The following is a 16551-nucleotide window of genomic DNA, read 5'->3' as shown; positions in this document are numbered from 1 at the left end:
CAGAATATCATCTGTCAAGTTTTATATCACTCAGACTGCTGGTAAACACTGTTTATCACAATGTCAATTGAGGTCCAAACGTACTTCACTGCAGAGAGGAAAGAAAGATCAGCATGGTAGGCAAACATTCTCCTTCATTTGGTTTCATTTTTTTGAAAAGGACTCATTTCAGAGCTATATAACCTAGACAAGGCTAAAAGCCATACAGAGAGACTCAGGATGATCTCCAGATTTGGCTGACATTTGTTCTGTGTTTCAGATGCAATTCACACCTGGGAAAAATTGCAGATACATCTGGATATTGAAGGTGTATTTCCCAAAGGAATAGCCCAACCTTTAGATATGTATATGTAGGCATTTAGTGACTTTTACAACCTATACACATGTTTTAGAAGCCTCTTATCTGCAGCGCTAGGGAGGGAAGGACAAAGAAAGGGGAGAAGAGAGAGGGAAGAAAAAAGAGAGGGAAGGAGAAAGGAAAGAGAAGCATAGAAGGAAGGAAAAAGGAGTGAGGGAGAGGAAAGGAAAAGAAAGCATGAAACTCTCCCAGAAAACATGCAGATATGTAAATTATTCTACTCCCAGTGAATTTTAAAATGCACAAATGTGTGTACTTGCAGGAAACACAAGACAAGTTAAATCTAAAGGCAGATCAGTGGCATCAGAGTCAGTTTTTCCATTTCACTGGGTCTTAGAATTAACCCCTCAAGAGCCCTACTGCTTGGGCCAATGATTCCCCAAAGGACTGTTCATGGGAGTGGGTACTGGGACCTTGCCTATGTCATGCTCTAACCCCCATGAGATATTCACAAATACGATTGAATGAATGAATGAATATTCACGTTGTCCTAGGCATTCTGCCCTTTGCCATTCAGGGGAAAGGTGCAATCTTGGCTAAAGAGTCATTGGGCAAGACAAAGTTGGCCAAAAGCCACAGATTTCTGGGGAATAATATCTACTATCAGTTCTATTTCTTGTCAATAAGCTTGCAAAATACAAAAGAAGAGTATGAAGCCATTGCTTCCAGATGGTGACTAAGCTTAGCCCAATCCGACAGAAGTCACGATTCTGGATTATGTCCGTTCTACCAATGATCACAAAGTCAAAATCATTTATCAGGGAGTGCTTACATGCAGACTGCATGATCAGAGAGATAGGAGATGATTTAGAGCTGATGAATATGTTGTCGGTGAGAATCTTCTCAACACAATGTTGAAAGGGCCAGCAAGAAAATGCAGTGAAAAACAAGAAACAATCAATGGCATTGTGAAGTTAGGTCCCTTTTTGACCAGGCAAAGAGTATTCAATTATAGGAAAGGAGGAAGATTACCCAGAAAGATGAGAATGATGATATTTTGGAGGGAATGATGGGTATTTTGAAAAGAACAGACTTGCGAATTTGGGGACCACCATACTTGCAATCAATTCACGGCAAAGTCCCTTGAAGAGGAAAGATTTTTGCGTAGTCAGAAGAGGTCAAAATGAATTATCTTTGTCCTCTCAAAGCCCTGCACAAAGGGGAAGGTAAAAGCCCTAGGCCCAAAGTGGAGGGGGAAATGAATACCCCTTTACACTGCTTCCTCTTACCAATCTCCTCGTTCTCCATTCTTCCCTGCCACTGCCCAACTCAGCATCTCTAGCTCAACCCTCCTTCTCCTCAGTGCACGACTTGAACCAGATGGGGGTGGGACTGAGAGGGCAGAGGAAGCACCAGTAACCATGCTGGTTGTGGACTAATCAGCAGGGGAGGTAGGGGAAGGAAGAACCATTGGTGTGGAGAAGACAGTGATGCTCAGACCCCCTATCCCATCTTGACCACTGTACTAGCCTCCCTGCTGACCTTCCTGCTTCCTGTTTCTCTCCACTCCAGTCTACACTCCACTAGGGTGCTCAGAAAAACATTCATTCCATGTTTCCCCATTCTTCAAGAACCTCCAGTGGTTGTCCATCCACTTCCATGTCAAAAAGAAACTCCTTCTCACTGCCTTCAAAATACTCAATCACCTTGCCCCTTCCTATCTTTCCTTGCTAATTTCCCACTACAACCCAGCCCACATATTTGGCTTCTCTAATGCCAACATAATCACTGTCCCTCAATCTTGCCTCACCCAATTGTATTTATTGAGTGCTTACTGTGTGCTAAGCGCTTAATAATAATAATTATGGTATTTGTTAAGCATTTACTATGTGGCAAGCACTGTTCTAAGCAGTGGGGTAGATGCAAGGTAATCAGATCATCCTACTTGGGGGCCACAGCCTTAATCTCCATTTTACAGATGAGGTAACAGGCGCAGAGAAGTTAAGTGGACTGCCCAAGGCCACACAGCAGACAAGTGACAGAAGTGGGATTAGAGCCCACGTCCTCTGACTCCCAGGACCGGGCTCTTTCCATTAAACCACGCTAATATCTTGTCTCCCAACCCTTGTCCCTGTCCTTTCTCTGTCCTGGAACTCTTTCCCCCTTCACAGATGACACGCCGCCACTCTTCCCACTTTAAAAACCTTATCTGTTAAGCACTTATTATATGCCAGGCACTATTAAAATCACAGCTCCGTCAAGAAACCTTCTCTTTATAAGCCCTCATTTTCCCTACTCCCTCTCCCTTCTGCATCATATATTCACTTGGATCTGTACCCTTTAAGCACTTAATATTCACTCCTCCCTCAGTCCATAGCACTTATATCCTTAACTCATTTTAATGTCTGCCTCTTCCTCTAGGCTGTAAGATCCTTGTAGGCAAGGAACATGTCTACCATTTCTCGGGAGCTAAGGGTAAATGAGACAAGAGCTACCAAAAATAAGGGATGGAGCTGAGGAGATTGGTTAGAGTTAGTGCTCTGCACTAAGTATGAGCTCAGTTCAGTGCTCTATACCAAGAAGATGCTCATTTCAGTGTTCTTCAACCAAGTGGAGCTCACTTCAGTGCTCTGCACTCATTCATTCAGATTTATTGAGCAGTTACTTTGTGCAGATCATTGCACTAAGTGCTTGGAAAATACAATTCAGAAACAGTTGAGCGCTCTGCGCCTTCTAGGAGCTCAGTTCAGTGGTCTGCAGTCAGTCGATTGGATTTATTATGCACTTACTATGTATAGAGCACTGTACTAGGCGCTTGGGAGAGTATACTATAACAATAGAACAGACTTATTCCCCGTCTACAATGAGCTTATGACCTAGAGGACAAGCTTAAGAGCTCAGTGGGGTGCTCTACAAAGTAGGAACTCAGCTCCGTGCTCTGCGACAAGTAGGTGCTCAGTCAAGGCTGATCCTGGGTGGGTGGTGCAAGAGAATAATCAGTTGAATAGCGGGATGACCTCGTGGAAACAGCACAGGACCGGAAGTCAGAACACCTGGTTTCTAGTTCAGGCTCCGCCACTTGACTGCTGCTTGATCTTGGGCAAGTCACTTAATCCCAATTTGCCTCAGTTTTCTCATCTGGAAATTGAGAGGAAAATACTGCAATACTGTTCTCCCTCCCACTTAGACTATGAGCCACATGTGGGACAGAGACTGTGACTCACCTGATTATCTTGTATCTCTCCAAGCTCTTAGGAGTTCAGTGTTTGACACGTGGCAAGCATTTAGTGAATATTACAATTATTACTATTGTATTTCTGGGGCACCTGCATGCTCAGCACTGTTCTAAATACTTGGGAGAGTTCAGCAGAAGAGACACACACATTCTCTATTCTCAATATGATCACAATCTAATGGGAGAAACAAGTAGACAAAAAAGGGTCATAAATTGTGGGAGCAGGAGGAAAGACAAACATTCAGTGCTTTGTAGAGTGCCTGGCACATAGTACGTGCTTAACAAATACCATCATTATATGAAGGTAAATAGTGCAGATAAACCAGGATTCAAGGCCTGGTGACAGCATGTCCTAGTGGACAGACCAAGGGCCTGGGAGTCAGAGGGACCTCTGTTCTAATTCCTGCTCTGCCACTTGTCCGCTACATGACCTTGCACAAGTCACTTCACTTCTCTGTGCTTCAGTTACTTCATCAGCAAAATGAGGTTTAAGACTGTGAGCCCCATGTGGGACATGGACCGTGTCCAGCTTGATTAACCCATATGTATTCCAGCACTTAGTATTGTGCCTGACACTGTGCTTATGAAATACTGTAAAGAAAAGATCAAATAAAGTTAAAAACCGACTCGACACCAGTGGTTTGGCAGACCAAATGAGCAGAGCTGGGCAGCTACCACCTCCCTGCCCCACTTCTCCTGCCCAGGTGTTTCATTCTCCCTTTCCTCCTAGAAGAAGACCCCAAGTGATCCTGCCAAAAGGAGCACATAGCAATTTTTGGCTCCGAACAAACACAACCCAGCCAAATCTAAATGGCAGCAAATCTCCCCCACGTTTAAATCTTGTCCCTGCAAATCAACCTGGAAATCCCACTGAAACCACATTTCCCATGTGATTTCTGGCACATTCGACTTCCAGTCAGGTGGAGTGATGATCTTACGTGAAAATTCTTGGCAGGAAGCATGAACGGGACATAAATAGACTAGATGACATTCAAGGCAAAAACACAAAGATTCTTATAGTGATAAGAATACCTTGAACTTACACAACACTTTCTTATTATCATGTTACAGTCTAGTGAGGGACATAGACATTAATATAAATAAATAATGGACAGGTACCTAAGTGCTGTGGGGTTGAAGGAGGGGTGAATAGTGGGGGCAAATCCAAGTGCAAGGGTGACCTAGATTGTAGACTCCCTGAGGGTAAGAATTTGTCTACTTACTCTTTGGGATTCTCCCAAGTGCTTAAATCATTGCTCTGCACAGAGTAAGCGCTCAGCCAATGTTGTTCATACCTATTCCTCCTCCACCTTAAACTGGGAGCCCCATGTGGGGACAGGGATCAGCTTATATTTGATCTACCTCAGAGCTTAGCGAAGCGCTTGACACGAAGGAAGCACATAAATGCCATAATTATGATGATGATGTCATGAACAGTTCAAGGATGTTAAAGGTGAAATCCCAAAGCCCCAGAGGTCAGAACGATAATAATGATGATATTTGTTAGGTGCTTACTATGTGTCAAGCATTGTTTCGAAGTGCTGGGGTAGATACATGCTAATAAGGTTGGACACAGTCCCTGTCCCACATGGGGCTCACAGCCTTAATCCCCATTTTACAGATGAGAGAACTGAGGCACAGAGAAGTGAAGTGATTTGTCCAAGGTCACACAGCAGACAAGTCGGCATTAGAACCCAGATCCTTCTGACTATTCAGCAAGGAGGGCCGTCTCCCCTGTCCGAAATGAATCTCACCTGGGTTCAGGTCCCCCAGCCCGACGGCAGATCGGCGCTTCCCTTCCGACGGGACCACCAGATAGCCATGGCGAGTGAGGATGCGCTGATAAAGCTCCATCTCCATCTTGCAGTGGGAAGGAGGTGTGTGAAGCACAGCTCTTCTCCCATGACTGCCAAAGTGCTTAGCGACAGATTCTTCAATCTGGGAGAAAGAAAAAGCCCAGACAACATAAATTACAGAGCATAAACTAGACTATCTGGCTGCCAACTTCTTGCTCACATCCTGCCTCTGGCCTGGAACATCCACCCTCCTTATGTCCAACAGACAATTACTCTCCCCCACTTTGAACCTTACTGAAGACACATAATAATAGTAATGTTGGTATTTGTTTAGCGCTTACTATGTGCAGAGCACTGTCTCCTCCAAGAGGCTTTCCTTGACTAAGCCCTCCTTTCTACTTTTCCAACTACCTTCTGCATCACCCTGACTTGTTCCCTTTATTCACGTCCCCTGGCTCTCAGGCCCACAGCACTTATGTAGAGAAGCAGCGTGGCTCAGTGGACAGAGCACGGGCTTGGAGTCTAATCCCAGTTCCGCCGCTTGCCTGTTGTGTGACTTTGGGCAAGTCGCTTAACTTCTCTGGGCCTCCGTTACCTCATCTGTAAAATGGGGATGAAGACTGTGAGCCCCTCGTGGGTCAACCTGATTACCTTGTATCCCTCCAGTGCTTAGAACAGTGCTTTGCACATAATAAGCGCTTAACAAATACCAACATTATTATTATTACATATCTGTGATTCATTTATATTACTATCTATCTCCCCCTCTAGACTGTAAGCTTATTGTGGGCAGGGAATCTGTCAGTTATATTATACTATCCCAAGCAGTTAATATAGTGCTCTGCACAGAGTAAGCACTTAATAAATATGACTGACTAGACTAAATATGACTGACTTACTAAATGCTTGGAAGAGTACACTATTACAAAGTTCTAATGAGGAACTTGGAAAGAAGCTTGGGGTGAGTCAGGAAATAAATGGCTCCGAGTTTGCCCAGGCCTAAGAGAGATAAATTGGCAGGGAGAAAAACCAGCTGCTCTGCTTTAAAAAAAAAAAAATCAAAATTACCAGGAGGCACGCCCACCTTCCTGGCTTGATCATGTCACTATCAGCCATCTTAGCATCAGTCATCAGCCAGTTCTTTCTCCTCACCACCTTGTTTCAAGCCCTCATCACTTCTCTCCTGGATGGGGCTCACAGTCTTAATCTCTCTTTTATGAGGTAAACGAGACACAGAGAAGTGAAGTGACTTGCCCAAGGTCACTCACGGGCAAGTGGCAGAGCCGGGAGTAGAATCCAGGTCCTTCCGACTGCCAGGCCCATCTACTAGGCCAATCTGCTTCTCATCTGTCACTCTTTAGGCTGAAGAAACTTCTGGGATGGCAATCATTTAACCAAATCTTTTAAGCCTTGGGGAGAAGTACTGAGCTTCACTGGGAACCTAAACCCTCCCTCTCACAGCTCGGTGGCGGGGGGGGGGGGGGCGGGCACCAACGACAGCAGTTAGAAATGCCAGACATCAAGAGGTACACGACATCATTCATGGTATGTCAGGAATACAGCAGAATATTCAGAAGTACAATGAACTTACTGGAACCTAGAGTGCTTGTTTCTCCAAGTGGGCCCCTGACATCACCACTTTCTCTAGAACTACTGCTCTTCTCCCGTCCTCTGACACTCCAGGTCACCTCACCTAAACTCTTTTTTTCGGTATTTAATTGCTTAGTATGTGTCAAGGACTGTTCTAAATGTTGGAGTAGGTACACGTCAATTAGGTTAGATACAGTCCGTGGCCCACCTGGGACTCACAGTCCAAGTAGGAGGGTGAACGGGTATCAAATTTACATCTGAGGAAACCGAAGCACAGAGAGGTTACGTGACTTGCCCAAGGTCACACAACAAACAACCGACAGAGCCGGGATTAAAACCCAGGTCCTTCTGACTCGGGCCCTTGCTCTCTCCACTGGACCTGCTTCTCACATACTTATATCTACTGGACCATTTATGTAGACATCTTTAAACTCTGACGAGAATGAGCAGAAGAGGTTCTTAAACACTGCTGCTGATTGGCAACTATCTTAACTAATTAATTGTATTGAGCACTTACTGTGTGCAGAGAAGGAACTGTACTAAGCTCTTGGGAGAGTAAAGCACAACAGAGTTGGAAGTCAAAACAGGGCACTAGCCTAGCAAGTGTTGCTTAAAAGTGAACACGTCTCTTGGATCTGGTGATACTTCCTTTCTAATCTCAGGATATCGCTTTTGATCACCGTTGGCTAGAGCAGGAAAAATCTTTTTAGAAGGACAACCTATTTTGGAAGCTCTGAATCACTGCTACTCAGCTGCTTTGATTCTATAACGTGACAGGACCCTCGTAATCAAAGTTAACCAACCCTTTCCAGAATCGTTCTATTCGTAAACACATCCAGAAAAAGTTTCACCAGGCACCCTTGGCAGTGATATCTGAGGAGCTCATTAGAATTTTAAAAAATACTAGAAAAGATTGATATTACATGTTCATAAAACAAATAAATCAGCTTCAAGTGGGTCGGTGGAATCCATCCCACAACCTTGAAATACAAACTCACCCTGCCCCCGTTATATTTATAACCCTCCGTACTAGTGCAGAGACCTAATCCTGATGCTCACAGGCTTTTAGCAATCAATTTAGAAAGTTATTGCTAGAGTAAAAGAATCCATTATATTCACACCTACAGGAGAATAAATAGGAAGTGGACAGGTCAGTGGAATTATGGATCCTAACTTTGTAATACAAACTGCCCTTGCTGTATTTAGACGCTGAACCAGGCTCACAGACCTCAGATTGCATGTTGAGACTGTTGGTCAACAGCTGCACCTTTTGCAAATGCTGAATCCGGGCACGGGCACAGCCAGGTAAACCACAGAGGCAAGAAGAAGTTCGGACACGCTATGGCCCCGGTTCACCAGCCGTGAACGGAAAGCAGCAGTCACGGATAGTCTGAGGCACCAACTGAAGTAATTTTTTTATGGTATTTGTTAAGCACTTACTATGTGCTAGGCACTGTTCTAAGCTGTGGGGTAGATACAAGATTTATTCATTCATTCAGTAGTATTTATCGAGCGCTTGCTACGTGCGGAGCACTGTACTAAGCGCTTGGAATGTACAATTCGGCAACAGAGAGAGACAATCCCTGCCCAGTGACGGGTTCACAGTCTAAACGGGGGAGATGATCAAGTTGGGCCCAGTCCCTGTCCCACCTGGGGCTCACGGTCTTAATCCCCATTTTACAGATGAGGTAACTGAAACACAGAGAAGTTAAGTGACTTGCCCAAGGTCACACAGCAGACAAATGGCGGAGCTGGGATTAGAACTCAGTTCCTTCTGACTCCTAGGCACATGCTCTATCTACTAGGCCACGCTGCTTCCCATGTTGTAGACGATGAAGGGAGCATACTAGTAATAAGTGGCATTTGTTAAACACTTACTTTGTGCCAAGCACTGAGGTAGATACACTATAGCCTGGGCAGAGTCCCTGGCCTACATGCGACTTGCAATCTAAGGGGGAGTGAGAATAGATAGTTAATCCCCATTTTATGGATGAGCAAGCTGAAGCACAGAGAAATTAAAGTGACTTTCCCAAGGTCACACAGCAGGCAAGGGGCTGAGCTGGGATTAGAACAGAGATCTCCTGACTTCCAGGCCTTTGCTTCTTCCACTAGGCTATTCTACTTCTCTTGAGGGTGTGAGGGCTTTATATTAACATCCCAGAAGAGTCCCCTGCATTTCCAGACTGCCTTACCATTTTAGGTTGTGTTAAATCCATTTAAAGGTTAATATGAATTTTTAATGAGAAAACCATATTGTCATAAAGCCACGTGCTGTAAGGGTGTTACATCTAATGCCGAATGAGATTAAGGAAAAAGAAACGTATCTTTTTATTCAATTTTGATTCATTTCTATAGCATTTGGTACATTAGCATGGGAGAGAAAGAGATAGGAAATGGCTGAGTCTAACCATAGTCGTTGCATGGAAAACTTTGTGAACTATGAGGAAAAATGATTCTGAGATTTCTTACAGTTTAAAGAAAAAGACTTTGTGCAATCTTGCACTTGAAGATATGAAATATTGCTCTTTCTAATAATGCAGTTGAGAAATTACATTTTTCCTGCAGCTACCCATGAGGATTCTCTAAACTGAATAGCTGTGTGCGTGTATGTGTGAGTGTATATATTAATGAATACACTAGCCAGTGTACATAGCCTATATACATATATGTATTTATAATGCCTTTTGATGTTCCAACATGTTAACCTGGAAATGAATGATCAATTCATGTAACTAAAAACAGGATTTCCCTCTTGGACACGTTGGGACTTTGAAGAAGTCTACCTCAGTATGGCAGGTTGCTGTCACTCCCCTTAAAGACCATGATGAAGATTTGGATGGGAGGTAATATTTGATCAATTTCATTTTACAGAAAACTGAGGAAATAAACTCAAAGGAACAAATGGAGCAGTAGGCCAGATTAGTTCCTTTGGCAAACGTTTAGACAACACAGCAACTGGAACTTGGCAAAACAGCGTTTATAACAGCTAATGGCCACCCAGTAACCATTTGTAAAAGTGAGGTCTGAAAAACAAAATGACAAAAGATATTCTGGGTTGCAATTTCAAGGTACCTTGTACAGATAATTTCAATAATTGATGGGTCCTTAAAGCATTGACAAAAATTAACTGTCACATGCTTGCCTTCCAGACAAAATCCAGCTCTGAATGCTCAAGACTCTGCCTTTCTCTGGAGAAAATATGTCTATTAAGTTTTGACTGTACTCTGGGAAAAAAAATACTTTCATTAGGTTTTGATCGCCCCAATCCCAATCACAAATATTTTTCAGAATGTTTCCTTAATTTTCATCCAACTTCTCATCTTCCAAATCTGTCCTGGCCTTCCAAATCTTGAGAAGCAGCCAATTTATTGCTTTTTGAAGATAAGCTTTGGGAAACCTCTAAAATTCAAAACTCATAGTGCTGCAGCTCCTCAGTCACCTGGAAATAGGTCTGGTCAAATGTTGGCAATTCCTGTCTCCCCCCTTTTCTACACTGTGAGCCCCTTGGTTAGGGATTGTCTCTGTTACTGAATTGTACTTTCCAAGCGGTTTGTACAGTGCTCTGGCACACAGTAAGCACTCAGTAAGTACGACTGAATGAATGAAGGACAGGATCACTTTTGACAGATTTGGAAAATCAAACCTGAAGCCCTCCTTAAGGCACCCTAAGGCAAGAATAATATCAGCGAGCATAGCATCCTTCTTTATTTATAAGAAACTCAGGCCCAGTTTTATCATCCTGTGGCATTTTTCCAATACGATTTCTTCAGCTGTCCCAAATCAGGAGTGTGACTGCCATGTTATTTTTACTAAAGAATGAGATCAAACTGTATTCTTGACCTTCAGCAGTAGGTAAGGCAAATCCTTTTTGACAACATTAGAAGTCCCCTTGCTGTTCAGCCATCTTACAGTTTTACATTCCTCACAGTGAGGCATTTTTTGACTCAAAGAACCTTTGTGAACAACAAAGCGAGATCACTTTCATAATATATTTCACTATCACTTTCAGTATAATTTGCTGAAGCTCTTTCAATCAATGACATTGACAGAGCACTGTTCTAAGTGGTTGGGAGATTACACTGCAATGCAGTTGGTAGACACAAACCTTGCTCTCCAGAAGCTAATAATCTAGTGGAAGAATTGACAATGTGCATAAATGATGTACTGGAGATCAATGAGGGACAGGTTCGGTGTACAATCTATTATTTACCATAGTGTTTAGTACAGTGCCTGGCACACAGTTAGCACTTAAATACCACTATTATTATTACTGATGACGTCTTATAATGATAACACGGAACCGGTCTGGTGATGGGACCTTTAAATGGAGTGCCACATCTTGTAAAAGGCAAATTGAAGGGAAAGTTCTTTGAAGGTAAAATTCCGCAGATTAACGTTTCTTATGGAAATTTGTGCCTGGATCTCAGTTTAGCCACATGCCATTCATCCAGGGGAAAATGCTGCTTTTCCCAAAAGCAGCAAGGCCTAGTGGAAAGAGCATGGGCCTGGGCGTCAGAAGATCTGGGTTCTTATCCTGATTCGGCCACTTAACTGCTGTATGACATTAGGCAAGTCAATTTATCTGTGCCTCAGTTTCATCATCTGTAAAATGGAGGTTCAGTACCTGTTCCCCCTCCCCTACAGATGATGAGCTTCATGTGGGACAGGGCCCATGTCCAGCCTGATTATCTCGAATCTACCCCAATGTTTAGTACAGTGCTTGACCCAAAATAAGCACTTGACAGATACTATCATTATTATTGTTGGTTCTGTCAACCAAAGCCTGGAAATGCCTTTTCAGAGCTTGCATTATAATTTGCTACCTGTGGAAAAACGTGAGTATTTTTCTCAAGAGTTATGGTCCTGGCACCCAGTTCAACCCAAACTGTTTTTTCAAGCCTTCAAATTCCATTACACCGAGAAGTTGAGCCCCTTCTTGGCTTTATTCACATCAGGCATAGGATTCCTGAGCCCTGTTGAACCTTTAACTCCGACCCTTCCCTATTCACTCCCTTGCAAAAAAATCTACTCTACAAACACAACATGAATGCTGGTGGGTTATCAGGAATTCCGGCAAGTTCCTTGAGGGCAGGATGATGTCCTCTCCTTCTAGTGCATGTTCCCAAGTTCCTACTACGGTGCTCTGCACACAATAGAAGGTGGAAGCGGAGGAAGAGGGGAAGGCGAGGCAGAAATTATTGAGCACCCACTTGGTGTGGTGCACTGTATTAGGCCTTTGGGAAGTACAAAATAAAGAAGTGACACATTCCTTGCCCACAAGGAGCTTAAACTCTCAGAGGAGTCAAACAAAATTATTTACCAGGAATGTCAAAAAGGAGGCAGACAATAATAGCAATAATAATAACTACTGTGGCATTTGTTAAGTGGCTGTAATGTACTAAACACTGGGGTAAACATAAGATAATCAGCTCAGACGCAGCTGAGTCTGAGTCACATGGAGCTGAATCTAACCGGGAGGGAGAACAATATTGAATCCTCAGGTGGGGAAATGGAAACAGAGAGAAGTGACTTGCTCAAGGTCATACAGCAGGCAAGTGGTGGAGCCAGTATTAGAACCCAATCCTGACTCCCAGGCCTGTGCTCTTTCCACTGGGCCACACTGCTTCTCTGCCATAGATACAGGAATGAGTACATATCCTTACACATATGGATGCTGAAGAGAGTGTATAAAAGTTCAAAAGTACTAGAATATCATAGACGCTCAGTAATTACTGGTGAAAATGAAACAGGTACCTGAAGTTTGTTTCAATCAGCCCACATGCTGACCCGTCCCTCAGAGGAATTGAGAAGCAGGGTGGCTTAGTGGAAACAGCCTGGGCTTGGAAGTCAGAGGATGTGGATTCTAATTCCGGCTCCACCATTTGTCTGCTGTGACCTTGGGCAAGTCACTCAACTTCTCTGTGCCTCAGTTACCTCATCTGTAAAATGGGGATTAAGATTGTGAACCCCACGTGGGGCAACCTGATTACCTTGTATCTACCCCAGCGCTTAGAACAGTGCTCGGCGCTTAACATATATCATTATTATTATTAATAGGGGAGCTGGGGGCAAAAGGAGGATGAAGAGAAACCCCCTCCATCTCCCTCCCTCCTTCCCCCCTCAAGTCTCCTCCATCTGCTTCTCTTACCATGGCACCCACTCTTTCTTCCATCCATCCTCTGGACTGTAAATTCACTGTGGCCAGGGAACGTGTCTGCTAACTCTGTTGTATTGTGCTTTCCTAAATTTCCCATACGACCTTTCCTACAGTGTTCCCCCTACAATAAGAAGTCAATAAATACCACTGATTGATCTATTTTTACCATTGAGCAGGACTCTTAAACCAGAATTTTATTTATTATTTCATCCCAGGTCCATAAAGTATCCATAAAATTGTACTTCACCGAAAATTCCAGTCGAGAAATCCAAGGGTAATTTTTTAGCCTCTCATGGTTTGCATAATTTCTTTGGGAAGACCTGACTGAGCATCTATTAATTGCCAACGAGAGCAGTTTCTCCTTTTTCTTCTGTTTCCCAGTGTTAGCCTTTTCTCAGCTGAAGCCTTTAGATTTTTGTACTAAATTGAGAAGTGCTAGCTATCGCCAAAAAAGATGCTATGGCTTTCTAAATATGGCTTCTTGTTTTTTCCATAGGTGAAAACGAAATGCATCATTACAACACTGGACACATTGCTCCTTTTACCTGCCAGAATTTCCAGTATTTTAGCAGTATCGGCTCCGTTGCTATGGCTAAGGCTTTGCCAGTGTTGATTTTATAAATCCTCATTCTCAATCATAAAATTCACTCTGGGCTGGAAATTGGTAAAAGAATGCACAGAAGTACATGTGAAGAATCTGTTTAGATATTTTAGGAGCGTACTGGGAACAAAGAGCCTCATTTTTAAAACTAAACTCAAAAATAGTAGCAGGAAAAATACTTTTCACCTTAGAATCAGTTTTAGCAAAATTCCCTTAGTCCAAAATTTGAAACAATCCAAGAGAGGCGAGGCTTATCAAGAGCAGAAAAATGTGGCATTTATTATTACGTGTCTCGGACTGTAGTAAGTGCTGGAGTAGATGCGATACAGACAGCTCAATTTTTGACCCACAGAGGGCTGATAGTATAAGGGGGGAAGACAGAACAGATACTTTACTCCCATTTTACAGATGAGGAAACTGAAACACGGAAGGCAAGTGACTTCTTCAAGTCAATAGTATAATACTGTAATTTAAATATATTATGCATATACGTACACACATATACATATGCATGTATATGAATATATTTACTTATGATATATGTATCTATATAGAGATAAAGATAGATATATATTCATTCCATAGATGCACTGAATCCTCACAGCAGTTCATTTGATGTTGTAAGAGTCTAATTATATAGAAGAGACTTTCCATGGGAAAATCAATAGGTAATTTCAGCATTTATGGTATTTTGCAAAAGTCTTTCTACCCAAAAGGCCCAGTGAAAACAAGTTGGTCATTTTTAATTAAAATGAATGGGCTGGTTTTGGAATTCAAGCTAGGAAGAACAAGAACTTCATTTGATTGGTTTCCTGCGTCTATCACCTTGGTATAACAATGGCGCCTTGCCTATGCCAGATGCCAAAGCCTAAATAGTATCGGATGACAACAAAGCACCCTTCCGGTGCATCAAATAAATGCATTCCCTCTCCCGTTTGATGTCAGCTCCTTTCAATCCCTCCTACTTACACTGGGAGCCCCATGTGTGATAGGGACTGCGTCCAGTCTGGTTAATCATTCGATCGTATTTATTGAGCGCTTACTGTGTGCAGAGCACTGTACTAAGCACTTGGAAAGTACAATTCAGCAACAGATAGAGACAACCCCCGCCCATAACGGGCTCACAGTCTAGAATTTACCCCGGGGGCCAGTATAAATCTCGGCATATAATAAGACAACTAAAACCACAGTCATTATTACATCTTTGCTTGGGCCAAGGGGAAGATTTAAAGAGTGGGATGATTATATTGATTAATATGTAGACTCACTCCTTAAAGAAAACACATCCCCTTCCCTATCCCTCCACCACCACCAAATACCCCTACATGCATGCCCCATAGTCAGAAGCATCGATGGAAGCTCGACACATAGATACCACAGTTATTATTCCTTAGGCTGACCTTCAAAGCCATCCTAAAGATCACATCTCCTTCATGAGATCGTTCCCGACTAAACCTTTGTTTTCCTTACTGCATCACTTGAACCTGCACCCTTTAAGCACCTTCACGCCACCCACAACTTCTCGGAACTTCTACATTTATAATTACACACACACACACACATAAACACACTTATACTCCGCCACCAATTCTTATTTCAATGTCCGTCTCCCCCTCTAGTGTGTAAGCTCCCTATGTACCTGGATCCTGTCTTCTAACTCTATTGTACTCTCCCCAGCATTTAGTTCAGTGCTCCGCACACAGTAAGCACTCACATACCATTGATTGGCATTCCTAATTAAGTAGCTTTTGCTATGATTATCTTCCAAGAATTGATTGAGTGCATTCTGTGTTCAGACCACTGTATTGAGCCCTATATCAATTCCTCCTTTATACAGAGCCCTGTAATCCAACTTTTTGAGTGCAGAACTCCATACTAGGTGCTTGGGAAAGTACAGTAGAACAAGAGTTGGTAGATATGTTCTCTGCCCATATGATCTTCCAGTCAAATCCAGGGTTTTGGATGCTCCCCCCATGCAGCATGCGGGAGAGAGCCAATAGTCCTGAGGAGGATGTGGCGAAAAGAGCAAGAGGGGCAGGCACCCAGCATGGCCTAGGGGATAGAGCAGGGCCTGGAAGTCAGAAGGACCTGGGTTCTAATCCCGGCTCTACCACTTGCCTCCTGTGAGACCTGGGACAAGTCACTTAGCTTCTGTGTGCCTCAGTTACCTCATCTGTAAAATGGAGATTGAGACCATAAACCCTCTGTGGGACATGGACTGTGTTCAACCTGATTACCCTGTGTCTACCTCAGCGCTTCGAACAGTGCTTGACACAGAGTAAGTGCTTAACAAATATCATCATTATTAATAATTATAACATTAATACCATATGATAATATGATATATTGTATTATAACAATAATAATCATATAATTATTAATAATGATGGTATTTGTTAAGCACTTCTCCGTGCAGAGCACTGTTCTAAGCGCTGGGGTAGATATAGGGTAATCAGGTTGTCCCACGTGAGTCTCACAGTTAATCCCCATTTTACAGATGAGGTAACTGAGGCACAGAGAAGTTAAGTGACTTGCCCAGAGTCACACAGCTGCCAAGTGGCAGAGCCAGGATTCGAACCCATGACCTCTGACTCCCAAGCCCGGGCTCTTTCCACCGAGCCACGCTGCTTCTCTTGAGCCACGCTGCTTCTCTGATCATTATTATTAGCAATAATCATTATTACTACTATTATTATGGAAAAATTTTCACCGGCTTCATCCTGCCACTGGCCGAGCTTCCTGCTCTAATCCAGGAGAGTTTGAGGTAACAAAGTGAGGAAAAATCCATTCTAATGTCATTTCTGCTTCTGGATTGGCTCTGCAGTGTAAAAAGGCGTACTTTCTGGGGACTGCTTTGTTTCTCATTTAAGGTTA

The 16551-nt window shown here is 43.1% G+C and overlaps 1 protein-coding gene across 4 annotated transcripts in view; it reads right to left on the bottom strand.

Annotated features, from left to right (window-relative positions):
• CPED1 (cadherin like and PC-esterase domain containing 1) overlaps positions 1-16551 on the bottom strand; it is a 212607-nt gene that overhangs the window by 187271 nt on the left and 8785 nt on the right. For 3 of the 4 annotated variants that reach the window (XM_029074159.2, XM_029074162.2, XM_029074160.2), the window contains exon 3: positions 5288-5471. In XM_029074159.2, coding sequence (XP_028929992.1) covers positions 5288-5471 — 184 coding nt within the window. Of the gene's footprint in view, positions 1-5287; positions 5472-16551 lie in introns of those variants that run through there. The other variant, XM_029074161.1, reaches the window with a different exon arrangement.

The sequence above is a fragment of the Ornithorhynchus anatinus genome, chromosome 10 (assembly GCF_004115215.2).
Source record: "Ornithorhynchus anatinus isolate Pmale09 chromosome 10, mOrnAna1.pri.v4, whole genome shotgun sequence".
Lineage (NCBI taxonomy): Eukaryota > Metazoa > Chordata > Mammalia > Monotremata > Ornithorhynchidae > Ornithorhynchus > Ornithorhynchus anatinus.
Note: the sequence above shows the minus strand (reverse complement) of the source record. Positions and strands in the feature narration are given on the sequence as shown.